Source organism: Cyclopterus lumpus, chromosome 10 (assembly GCF_009769545.1).
Source record: "Cyclopterus lumpus isolate fCycLum1 chromosome 10, fCycLum1.pri, whole genome shotgun sequence".
NCBI lineage: Eukaryota > Metazoa > Chordata > Actinopteri > Perciformes > Cyclopteridae > Cyclopterus > Cyclopterus lumpus.
Window position 1 is genome coordinate 13,818,730 of NC_046975.1, and position 13,095 is coordinate 13,831,824.

General features: G+C 42.1%; 1 protein-coding gene across 1 annotated transcript; it reads left to right on the forward strand.

The window, feature by feature from the left end:
- Positions 1-978: 978 nt before the first annotated feature.
- Positions 979-12,987, forward strand: kdm2ab (lysine (K)-specific demethylase 2Ab). Its single transcript, XM_034543088.1, has 23 exons — positions 979-1,210; positions 1,647-1,687; positions 3,093-3,231; positions 3,501-3,579; positions 3,753-3,799; positions 4,201-4,379; positions 4,644-4,750; positions 4,855-4,948; positions 5,205-5,358; positions 5,472-5,587; positions 6,492-6,618; positions 6,714-6,982; positions 7,092-7,169; positions 7,523-7,783; positions 8,057-8,185; positions 8,311-8,391; positions 8,500-8,736; positions 9,161-9,190; positions 9,337-10,433; positions 10,646-10,809; positions 11,091-11,237; positions 11,392-11,607; positions 11,703-12,987. Exons 2-23 carry the CDS (start codon positions 1,652-1,654, stop codon positions 11,882-11,884), a joined length of 3,969 nt encoding a protein of 1,322 aa, XP_034398979.1. The 5' UTR covers positions 979-1,210; positions 1,647-1,651; the 3' UTR covers positions 11,885-12,987.
- The last annotated feature ends 108 nt before the right edge of the window (positions 12,988-13,095 follow it).

Consider the following 13,095-nt stretch of genomic DNA (forward strand, 5'->3'; position numbering starts at 1 on the left):
TGCTTCGCTTCTTGTGTTGGAAGTTTTTTTTACATGGCCCAGTCTGTATGCATGGGGGCTGGCTTCATCCAACATAACACCTTTTACATTTAAATCGTATACTCTGTGTGTGAAGCTACGGGAAATGTATGGCGATGCACGGCGTAACATCTGTGTATGAGCGGCTTCCCTGACCTCATTTCAGCCCCCATCTCGCTCTTCTTCCTAACAGGAGGCAGGCCCGCCCCATTGACAACCGGTGGGGGCGGGGTCTGTACAAGGATGCGCTCGGTTTCCTGCTTCGTGTTTGCAGGATAGCCAGGATTGGGATACAATTAGATTAAGCTACGTATATTGATCCCTAGGAGGGACATTTAGCATTAGAGCAGCACAGGGACAGAAAAGCTATATATTATTACAGAACATACAGAACATTAACCGAGACCAGTCTGCATGAATAGAAGACACATGCAAAACCACGGGGCCATTTTCACAAACCAAAGTGACGGGTACAGTAGGGAATACGAGCAAAACATAACGTGAATTGCATATCAATATAATACACAAAATATGTGATATATTCATATATAAATTGAGCAGAGGTGTAGTACATATAACGTATTCATAAATATATATGAAAACGCAGTAACTATGTAAAGTAACTAACTACATTTGCTGCTAAGTTATTTCAACAATAAAATACTGCTTATGCTAAATGATGATCCAATAAACACAGGCAATTTTTTCTAATGAGAGATTTTAATAATTCAAGTAAATTTTGTTGCAAATACTACCTTGCAGGTACGTTTACAGTGAACATACAGGGACTATTTCTTCCATCACCGTCAAACCGGGGAAGACAAACCGAGCACACTTGTATCTTAACATATTCTAATCATGTTTAAAAGGCACGTGTTTTGTCCAATGGGAGTGTTTGAATGCTAATTACTTGCAGCCAAGAAGTAAATAGAGGGCGTGGCCACGAGCCTCTTTTTTTTTTTTCTTTCTTTTTTTTTTTCTCAGTTCGTGTGTTGTGTGTGTGTTTTCTCACCAGCTGAAAATGGCGGCTCGGAGCGTCGGATCCTTCTAACTTTATCGCACAATAATAAACACAACAATATACACAGCTGTTGTCACACATCATGGGGAGAAACTTTACCGAGAGACCTCAGACGCTCTAGTCGGGACATATCACTTTCACCACTCCGGCTCAAGGAGCCAAGACGCAGAGGTAACGATAAAGAAGCGTCCAACTGCGGTTCAGAGGCGAACGTCAGCTAGCTTAGCTCGCGAGCGTCAACGTTAGCCGACGACTTAAGAAAGGGTTTGCCTTCTAAGCTAGTTCACGGTAGCCGACAACTACTGTCTTTAAATAGACACGCTGGGCCGGGGAATTCATTGTTAAAGTCGTCGTGTCTGTCGGCACTTGTCTTCACACGACGACGCAAATTCGGCGTAAATGTTTTGTGTCGCGTCGCGAACCTCAGGCAAAAATGTTTGCTAACGTTAGCGAGGCTTTCTTGCTAACGTTAGGCTCTACTCGGAGAGAGGTGTGTTTGTGTCCGACAGAATGTACAAAACACACACACACCGGGACGTTTTAACTCCAGGTGACTGTTTAATGTGTGTAATTTAACGTCGCTGCCGATACTTTGTTTGTCTTCTAGAGATTATGGCGGACCCTCATACGCGGTACAGCAAACGCCTGGTGAGTAACGTCAACTGAACACAACTGCTTCCCGGAACCGTTGTGTTGTGTTTCACCGTTGCAATGTTTTGTGATGTGTTTTGGTGTGTCTCATCCAAGATGTGTGTGTGTGTGTGAGAGCTGTTTAGCCCTTTTCCAGCCCTTTTAGTCCACTAAATTAAAATCATCGTATAGTTGGTTGGAATGGCCCACTTTTTGTTGGGGCACATTGTGCCACGGCAGTGATGCTTTCTGTTGTGTGCCACGATAATACCAGTAATGAACCTGTCGATGGAGACTGGGTTCAAGAGACGGTCAAGTTCACTGTCCAACCTGAGTATTTGTGCTGTGACCTTGATTCACCTCCTAACAATCGTATCCCCTGGTTAAGTCATTTACTCAGTGCTTTCATACTTCTCAGTGTGTACTCGCATATTTATTTCTAATACTAGTGGTTGTTGCGATCCAAATATACATTTCTTAATAGATATGTAATAAAGCCTTTGTTGATTTACTTTGGGAAAGCGTGTCTAGAATTATTTGTCGAAAACACCAAAGCTTAATAAAAGCACCCAATAATGTGTTGCTTAATTTAATTTATTCCCTTTGTCATTTTTATTACTCTATTTTAAACAACCATATGGGTTTCTTTCATAGTTTTACATTGATTTGAGTTGTGAAGTAATAGCTCCTGTGCAGTGCTCAGTTATGAAAGTGAGGAGTATCAGACTTTAGATAATGCTACATTTATTGTATGGGGGTGGGGAGATCTGAGAACGGGGGTGTTGTGCTTTATCCATCTGTCTAGCCAAGCAGTGCTGCATAGGGTGAATGGTAGGACGGGGGAAAAGGGAGGGGGGGGGCAGTTTATGGAAGATTAACCCCTGCTATTGTAATGCTGTTTGGTTCTCACATGGACTTTGGTATTTGGTATATGGCTGACTGATCTGCTTGGATTGATTTATTGTGATAGGTGAAATAGTACATTTTACAACTAATATTAGTCCCATTTTAGCACCGACATATTAGGGAAAACTCCCATGGGTGTCCCCTCATATCTTAGCAATTTAATTCCAGTGAGAACATTTGAAAAATGCATGAAGCAGTTTCTTGGTATTTTTCCTCCTCAGTTAGTTTTGAATGTGCTTGCTTTTGGTTGTGTAAAAAAATACCATGTGTAGTTTGCTGAAAACATATTGATGTGATACTAGTTCTGCTGCTTCGTGGTTTCATTTGACGTTTGCATCAGTATTGCTGTCTGGTAGCTTTGTCATGGCACTAAAATATCTTTTGTACAACGAGACATTGCATATTTATCACTGCCAGTTGTTCCAACTCTCTCATCATGTCCTCTTTCTGTTGCTCACTACAAAACATATTGTTATACTTGATGTAGATGTTAAAAGAAATCATCTTCTATACTCAGCGTACAGGGACGCGACGCCGCTACCAGGATGATGGAATCTCAGACGATGAAATTGAAGGGAAACGGATGTTCGACCTGGACGAGAAGTTGCAGTGTGTCAGGTTTAAGTCTGACTTGATCAAAAACATGGAGGGTAAAGGTGAGAGGTTTCAACTCCAGGAGAGTTTTTGGAATATAACTTTTAATTAAACCTTGCCTGAACATATCTGATGACATGAAAAGGCAACTAAGGCTAACGGTTTGTTCTACACACTGTATGGTTTTATACTGCAATTTTTTTTAGACTGATTGGATCACAGTGTCTGTACAAGTTCATAGTGTCTAATATAAGTGTTGTCATAACGTTGTTATCTCCCCAATGCAAGTATGTGTTGTTTGACTGTTACTGTGTGTGTGTCTCCTTTCTAGATTTCACATTTGAGTACATCCAGAGAGAAGGACTCAGGGACCCCATTATCTTTGACAACGCTGACGGCCTTGGCATACAGTCAGTCGCATTCTTTAATTAAAAAAAAAAAGAAGTAAACATATACACAATTGTTTTGATTCTCGTATGGAGAGTTATAACTTAGTTCCAAATCAAATGCTAATAAACCAGTTTTTGTCTGGAGATTAAAAATAAATGTAAACATTTACATTGGACTTGTCTCTCTCTTGCAGAATGCCAGACCCTGACTTCAGTGTGAGTGATGTCAAGTTGTTTGTTGGTAAGTTCCTGTTTTATGCCCTTTCCGTGTAAATGACACAAAATGCTAGTCTTATAGAACGATATTACCGTATTACAAATAACTTGGTGAATATTCCGGTTGATCAGTAACAAGAAAAAACTTAAAGGAATTGATAAACTAGGCCTTTCAACTGTTAAGTGTCCCGTTCAGTATGTATCTCAGTATTTCTTTCATAAAAAAGGTGTTTGTTCATGTAAAAACATTATATTAAAAAAAAAAAAATCAATCAATCTTGACCTCTTAAAACCAGTATCCGTTGGGCTATAGTTGCTCGGCATTTTAATTACAATGAATGGGTATTACACACAATGCGAATGAATATTGAGTATATTCCAGGACAATTTAATTACAATGGGCACCCCCTTTTAATTATCTTACAGGTAGTCGACGCATTGTAGACGTAATGGACGTGAACACCCAGAAGGGAATTGAGATGTCGATGGCTCAGTGGCGACGCTACTATGAAACGCCACCATCTGAAAGAGAAAAACTTTACAACGTCATCAGCCTGGAGTTCAGCCACACCAGGCTGGAGAATCTGGTCAAACGTCCGGCTTCGGTGAGAATAAACACAATATTATTTGTCAGCCTTTTACAACGAGTCAGATATTCACATTGGTAATGCTATTTTATAACTCTTATTCACACACATGTAAGTCACAAACAATTGAGAAAAATCACACTTTAGGTAGTTAAGGAAGACAGGTTAGTTATCCAAATAATTTAATGACTACTTTGATGGCTATTGGGTTCTGACTTGGCCCTAAACTGGGTTTGGAGCATACTTTTTAAATACATATATTGTCTTCTCCTAATTGTCCAGGTGGACCTCATTGACTGGGTGGACAACATGTGGCCCCGCCATCTCAAGGAGAGACAGAGAGACTCCACTAATGCCATCATAGACATGCATTATCCCAAAGTACAGAAGTGAGTAAACCAGAGCTCTTTGCTATGCTATAGAGAAGATATTAAGATTATAAAAAATAAAAAATCTTCATTGTTTTTTATGTCCTTCCTTTACTTCTCAAAAGGTACTGTCTCATGAGTGTGCAGGGCTGCTTCACAGATTTCCACATTGACTTTGGAGGCACTTCAGTGTGGTACCACATCCTGCGAGGTGGAAAGGTCAGTATGCATGTCCCGCCACACACAAATTCTAGATTTTGAAGTTTTGTCTACCTGCAGTGACTCAATGTACACTTTTTGTTGTAATGAGAGACAGACATTATTTCCCCTCAAGCTATGAGAATACAATGTGGACTAACACTGCATCTTGGTTTTCAACTTTCTTAACGTCCCGCTAATAGACATTAGTGCCATGGATGCAAGTATTTGTTGACCTCAGACCATCAACATGACCTTTCACCCGTGATCCCTGCAGGTGTTCTGGCTGATTCCACCCACACCGCCGAACCTGGAGATGTATGAGAACTGGGTTTTATCAGGAAAACAAGGGGACATCTTCTTGGGGGACAAGTGTTATGACTGTCAGAGGATCGAGCTCAAGCAAGGCAACACCTTCATAATCCCATCAGGTATGTTCCTGTAATAAGGCTGTGACACACAGCCCTATTTTAAAAACTAAAAAACTAAAACAACACACTTGATCACTACATATCTTCAACATCCTGTGTTTTGTATGTTGTAGGGTGGATTCATGCCGTGTACACACCAGAGGACACGTTGGTGTTTGGGGGAAATTTCCTCCACAGCTTCAACATCCCCATGCAGCTCAACATCTACAGCATTGAGGATCGTACAAGGGTGAGCATGTTGTTATTTTTACTGTCCTCCTGACACGCATTGTTGATTGCTTCAGATTGTGTTATTACGCAGAGTCTTATTCTGTGGAAAACCTCCTAATAGAAAAACATAATCATTTCTCAATAAAATGATTTTAATGTTTTATTTTTAACAGCCATAAAGACAGTGATGCACTGCTTTTTATGTCTTATTTCTCTGACATACTAATTTGGAGTATCGCCCAATAGAGTAACAATCTGATACAATACCAGTGCTCCCTTTTTTTCAATTGAAAATCTGTATAGCTCATTAAGTAGAACTCATTAGTACGTAAGTAACTGTGATTTAAGGTTTTAAAATAATTAAGTGGGAATTAGTTCAATTGATAGTGAAAACACTACATTTTAGAATGACACTTGCATTGAAACGTTTTTATTGTGGATTGATCATATCATTGTTCCAATCCACCAAATAAGGCCTGTGTGGTAGTTGCTACTGAGTATAGGATTGGTGAGTTGGTATGTAAGGCTGCACAATTCAATCTAAGTAGTCATATAATAGGGTTTATGGTATCTCTTATCACAGGCATGTCTCCCACTTCTTTGGTCCTTTGGGAGACGACGCAAACATTTTTTGTGAATTTTGCTAAAACACAAGTTGGTTGCTCAGACATCAGCTGTGGGCTAGTGGAAGCAAACAGCTGTTTCCGGACTCCAGCCACATCTTACTTTCCCCAATTCCTAAGTAGAAGTGCAAACCACAACAAAGTTCAGTTACTTAAGAGCAGTTTGAAGAAGCATAAGTTATGTTTTCATGTATAAATTCACAAAAAAAGTAAACATTTTATTTTCTCTCTGGTATTTGACAAAACTTAGACACAAAAAATATTAAGCAATTTTCTCTTTTTCCTATTTCTGTCCTCTAGGTGCCAGCAAAGTTCCGCTACCCATTCTACTTTGAGATGTGCTGGTACGTCCTGGAGAGATACCTCTACTGTCAGACCAACATCTCCCACCTCACTCCTGAGTTCCAGAAATACTCCCTTGGCATAGGTACGGATGAATAAACACAATAAAACATTGCTGTCCTCAATTGTATTTGTCTCTTCTTTCCACAGACCTATAACTTAATCCATCACTCTTTTCAGGACTGACACAGCCTGACATTGAAACCAATGATCAAACCAAGAATGGCACAGCTAATGGAGTTGAAAGTACTCAAATCATGGAGATCGTAATCAAAGAGGAAAAAGTTGAAGAAGAGACAGCTGAAGTTGCTCAACCTCAGCACATGCTGACTCCCTTTGAGCTGGAGGGACTGTGGAACCTCTTAGGGAAGCTAGAGGAGCTGTCGGACCAGAAAAAGTGTGTACCTGAAGGCATCCTGAATGCTGCAGCCTTGCTCGAAGACATGAGGGTGGGTTCCTTGTGCATTTCATCTCAATGAACTACTGCTTTTGGGTTTCTGTGCCATGGTATGTGTGTTATTTTTGTCTTGCTACTTCTTTTCTCTTCTCCACTTCTAGACTCTCCTGAAAGAGCATTCCAATGATAACCCTAAGTTGTCCTACACTGGAAAGCCCATTGTCAAGTGGCCCGAAAGGGTGAGTAGAGAACACATTTTTACAAGCGTCCAGCAAGCTTGGATATATACTTAACAACATCCATATCAGGCATGCAAACTTGTCACATTTCGCCAACATTTTTTAAATTGTATTAGTGCTTCAGTTAGTTTTAATCTATAATTATTTAATAAATACACTGTCGGTGTAATTGAGAGAAAATGTTTATTCTTTTTACTTATTAAATATATTGTTTATTTTTCACATTACATTATTAATATACATTCATTATAAATTATTAAGCACTTGATTCAGGCTCATCAAACAAGTCCTCATACCGTACACCGCTCTAACCAAGCTTTTCTTTAATTTTCCTGCTGATGTCCCTTTTACAGCCGTCATGGTACCAGCCTCCCACTCCCCCTCCTCCTGTCATTCACCGTCCTCGCTTGGGCCCGACCCTCCACAAGCCTTTGGGTCAGAGGCCCACCAAACGCTCCTCCATCTCTGCCCTGAGGCGCAGGCGGGTGAGGTGTAAGCACTGTGGCGCCTGCTGCCGGAAGGAGTGTGGCACCTGCCAGTACTGCCACGACATGAGGAAGTTTGGTGGCCCCGGACGAATGAAGAAGGGCTGCATCATGAGACGGTGTCTAGCAGTGAGTCTCATACCCTTCTTTGTATGTGTGGAATAATGCTGCCCATCTGTCCTTGTAAGCACAGTGTACACTAGGAGAGCCGGTGGCTCGTAATGTCAAGTGAGATTCTTTTACAGCTCCAAAACTCTTCATTCTGAAATGGAGATTGTCAGATCTCAAGAATACCAGTGTAACAATTGTATTGTATTGTTTTGCTTCGCCGCGTGCGTGTGATTCACAATAATGTGTATAACCATTGCATTGAAATTTCCATATTTTTATTTCGGCCTCCAGCCTGCCTTGCCAAACACAGCGCGATGTGCCATATGTGGAGAAGGGGAATTGGATGAATCAAATCCGAGCACTTACTCACTCATGGAGTGCACTGTCTGCTCGCAGATTGTCCATCATCAATGCATTAAGGTAATTAACTTCAGATATCGGGAAAGCAAAAAGGTGAATACATTAACTCAGTATTGCATGGTTTGTTTTGTTGCCTTCAAAATTGTATGTGCAGGTCTTGATTTGATAATTGTTTGCTGTTTCAGGAACCCGGTGAAGGGAAGATCAATAAAGATTTGCCCAGCTGCTGGGAATGTCCCAAATGTTACCAAGGCAAAGACTTGGAGGTACATATCTACACTCTATCTCTATCTTTCTATCTCTCTCTCAAATTAAAATGACACATTCTCTTCTTCAACCCAATCAACCATCTCCTCCCGACCTTCCCACACCAGTCTTCCAGCGATGAGGAAAGTGAGGAGTCGGAGGGCTCAACCTCCTTGCCAACCTCCTTGCCAGTGTCCAAACTTGCTTACCGGGAGGGAATTGGTGTAGGTGAAGGGGTGAGACAAGGGAAACCTAGCAGATCCTCATCACGATCCACAGCACCACCACCGTCTCAGAAACTTCTACTGCAGCATCAACAGAATCGCAAAAGAGCAAATGCACTGGAGCTCAGACTCAAGAAGAGGGTAAAGTGAATTTAGATATACATTTGTTGAATGTTTTCATGATCAAGACAGTTTTTTTTTATTCAAAGCATATAGGTAATTCAGCATGTCTGCATTTCCAAATAAATATTTAGATTTCTTTGATTAGCGGTAGTCTAGTTGTTACGTTTTTTTTTTTTAGTTCTAGAAGTCTGAAAGCGTTTGATGCCCTGAAAATTCAGTTTTTGCGAGAGTAGGAAATATTCAGCGAGCCATAATTCTTTCTGTTTTGACATTTCTTTTGATCGATTTTAGTCACTTACAATCTTATAGAATCTAAAAAGACCTTTTCAAAGTGTTTCCATGATAAAACTTGGAGTCACCCTGAAATGTGCTCTGTGTGTGTGTGTGTTTAAAAAATACATAAATAAATCTCATTCCCTCACCCCTTTTCTGTTTATTTCAGATAAAACTAGAGCGCAGCAAAATCCTAACGGTAAGCATATAGTTCTGTAATGTTCTGTGTTGCATTTAAATACTATAATGCATATGTGGTATTCCAGGAGGTAGTTTCCTCCAAACAACTTGGTTTGCCAAAGATGCCTTTTAACCACGAGCCATCCTTTTTGTCCTTTCCAACAGAAACAGTCGTCTCTCGAGCGTTCTCCCCGGCTGCTGCGCTCCAAGGTGCTGTCCCGGCTGCGCTCTCCAACCAGCAGACTTTCTCAGGGCAGAGGCCGGGGCTCCACCTGGGCGAGTGGCTCCTCTTACCACAGCTCTTCAGGAGGGACTGATTCATTCCAGCAACAGTCTTCCCTTGGTCTGGTACTTGAGCCCACAGGAGAGCCCTGCAGAGGGAGGGGGAGAGGGGTGAGGCTGCGGGGAGGAGGAGCCGGAAGAGGGATAAGAGGTGGTAGAAGCCATGAACAGTTGGAGAAGGAGGAGAGCGAGGACAGCAGCAGCAGCAGCAGCAGCAGCAGCAGCAGCAGCAGCAGCAGCACCACCACCACTACTACCAACAACAACAACAACAACAACAACAACAGCACCAGCAGCAGCACCAGCAGCGATGACGACAAGGAAGAGGAGAGAGGGCAGAACATTGGGAGGGGATTGGATAAAGAGAACCAGCCGCAGTCAAGGCGAGGAGGACGGGCAACCAAAGAGGGAGAAGAGGAAGTGAGCGAGGTGGCCAACCAAAACGGTGCAGAGGAGGACGAGGAGGAGGAGGAGATGGAGCAGGACAGTGAAACGAGGGGAAAAGAGGGCTCGTTTCTTAAAGTGACACTCCAAAAGCCAACCAAAGCCAAATACGACCCATCAGCCATTGTCCCCAAGTTGGAAGCCATCGCCCCTCAAACTGCAGCTTCCACAATACACAACCAGACCAGAATCCTCGCCAGACCCCCCATTAAAAACCGTGCCCCCTGTCCCGATCAACACTCCAGTAGGCACACACCTCCTTACACTCGTAGTAGACACACAGACACTCGCACCTCCCACCCAGAGAGGCTCAGCAGACCTGCTAAATTGAGCAATGGCGCCTCCTCTTCAACATCTGAGCTTCCCCATCTCCGCATCCCTCTGTCCGCCCTGCAGGAAGGGGGGAGCGAGGCAGACAGGGAGAACAGTGGCAGCGGACCAGGCTGTGAGAGGGAGGTGTGGGTATCTGTCTTCCGTTACTTAAGTCGAGCTGATCTCTGCGTCTGCATGGCTGTCTGCAAGAACTGGTACAAATGGTAAGATCTTTTTGCGGATGTTTTTATTAGGAATGGGTTTCATTAGCCGGTTCCATTTCGCATCTCGGGAGGGGGGATTTAATTAAAAACTTGATCAAACTCATCCCTAATTTGTATATGTTATTACGAACTCCATAGTGATATTGGTTGGGTCAGTAGATCATATCGCTCTGCAAATAGATAACTATGAATGTATGTGTGCTTGTTCATAGGTGTTTAGACAAGCGGCTTTGGGCTCGGATTGACCTGAGCATCAAACGCACCATTACTCCTCAGGCCCTAACGGGCATCACAAAGAGACAGCCGATCACACTGGATCTGTCATGGACCAACATCTCTAAAAAACAGCTCAACTGGCTTGTTGGCCGCCTGCCAGGTGCACACACACACACACACACACACGCACACACACACACTGCTTCACTCAATTTGGTCAATATAATGCAATTCAATATGAAACAAAAGAATCACCTAAATAAATAACAAGATTATACAATAACAAAGTAGGGATTTATTTAGTTTCATATCAATTTTTTCTAATGTTTATTTTTGAGTTTTATAAATTAATTCTCAATATGTCATGTATCCACCAATCAGTGGTGTGCTCTACCTACATACATTAAACACTTAATTGAAATCTCTTTTTTGATTTTGCAGGGCTGAAGGATCTGATGGTGGCAGGTTGTTCCTGGTTAACCATTTCAGCTCTCTGCTCCTCTGGTTGCCCTCTCCTCCGTTCCCTGGACCTGCGGTATGCAGATGGCGTCAAAGACTCTCAGATCAGGGATCTAGTCACCCCTCCAGGTGAGAAAAGAGCAGCCTCAGGATCTTATGTTTCCCTCCTTTTTATAACTCCTGACTTTCTTGTCATTATACTCCTTTTTTGATAATTTCCTCATCAAACTCTTGCAAAAACTTATTTTTCTTGTCTTCCTTACAAATAACTCCTCTGTTCCAGGTTGTGACAATCGCAGTCAGTTTCGGACCATGCAGTGTTTGCGACTAGCAGGCCTGGACATCAGCGACGCCACTCTGCGCCTGGTGATTCGCCACATGCCCCATTTAACAAAACTGGACCTCTCCCACTGTAACAGCCTCACCGACAATTCCATCAACCTGTTGACTGCAGTGGGCTCGTCCACACGAAACACGCTCACAGAACTCAACCTGGGAGGTGAGAGATTGATGGCGATTGCACATTTTTGGGAAGAATTAACATGCACAGTTTAATTTTACTAGTATTGTTGTGTGTTTTTGTTTATTTCCTAGGTTGCAGTAAACTGACAGACACTAGTCTTAAGTATCTCCGCCGCCTCTCTTGCATCTCCCTGCTTGACCTGCGAGGCTGTAACGGTGTCTCCCGCAAAGCCTGTGAGGCCTTCTTCTCCGAGCTGTCAGTCAACACACTCTACTGCCTGTCGGATGAAAAACTGATCCAGAGGATTTCCTAAGCATCTGCCTATTCTCACTGCTGAGGGGATTTGAGGTGCAAAGGCAAACAGTGAATCTGTGTCACACAAAGGACACAGGCAGCAAGGGAAGTTCACATGCACCCGTGTCACGTTAAAGCAGGGCTGGGGTCTGAACTGGGAGTGCTTACTCACTTAACTGGTGTTGGTGAAAGGGGTTGTCACAGCTGAAACAATATTTCTTTTTTTAACATTATGTAAAAATGTTCATGTACCGTAAAATGGGACTCATTTTTCCTTTTCAGTTCTTTGAGGATTTAATGTGGAGTGGAAAAAGCAAGGTGTCTTTCTTTTTTTTTTTGCCTGGAGTTGAAGAACATGGCCAATCAATTCTCTGTATTAGACTGCACTTCCTTTGGATAACCAAGTGCTCAACTCTTTGAAGGGACATTGATCTTGACTCCTCACAAACTCCTGCCTTGAGTTAGACTTTTGAGTTTCATCTTTGGGGTGTAAATGCATTGTTTTGTTTGGCTGATTCCCATAAAGTCTTATTTATCTTGTGATTTATCATTTTAACTCCTTTTAATATCGGCTACTGGTGGATGCTCTAAATAGATGGTTATATTTTGTCAGATTCAAGAGAGCACACGTCTAGAAGTTTGACGTCTGCTTTATGCACAACAACTATGCGCTAAGATTTATTTTTTGAAGACAACTAAAAGGCAACAGATTTTGGACATCATTGCTTATAAAGTGAGGGAATGGAATGGCCTGTTGTATGTTCAGCTCTATAAGGCATTTGGATGCAACCGTAGTTAAGTGGTATACCTGATAAGTGTACATGGACATTGAGTAGATGTGGTTGTAGAAAACGGTAGAAAAACAATGTGAGAAGGCAATCGACAAAGCAACAACACCTCACCCCAACAAAGGGCAGGTTGCATGAAGTGATCGGGGTAAGCCACGGGTCAGGTGTCAGATAAATGGTGCGTTTTCAAACAAAAAGAACGTTAGACTTCAGGTGCTATTATTTCCAAACTCTTTATTACTTTGTTTTTGTACAGAGACAACATTTAGAGCCAAAATGTTAATATTCTAGATGAAATTGCTCCCCACCCCACTTTGATACACTTTCTTCTTTTCATGGATGGAAAAAATGTGAGTATCTACTTTTCACTGAATTACATGACCCTGTCCAATTCAATGTAGAGATGTACAATTTAGTTTGGCGGTTGGGGTTGCTCATTTCT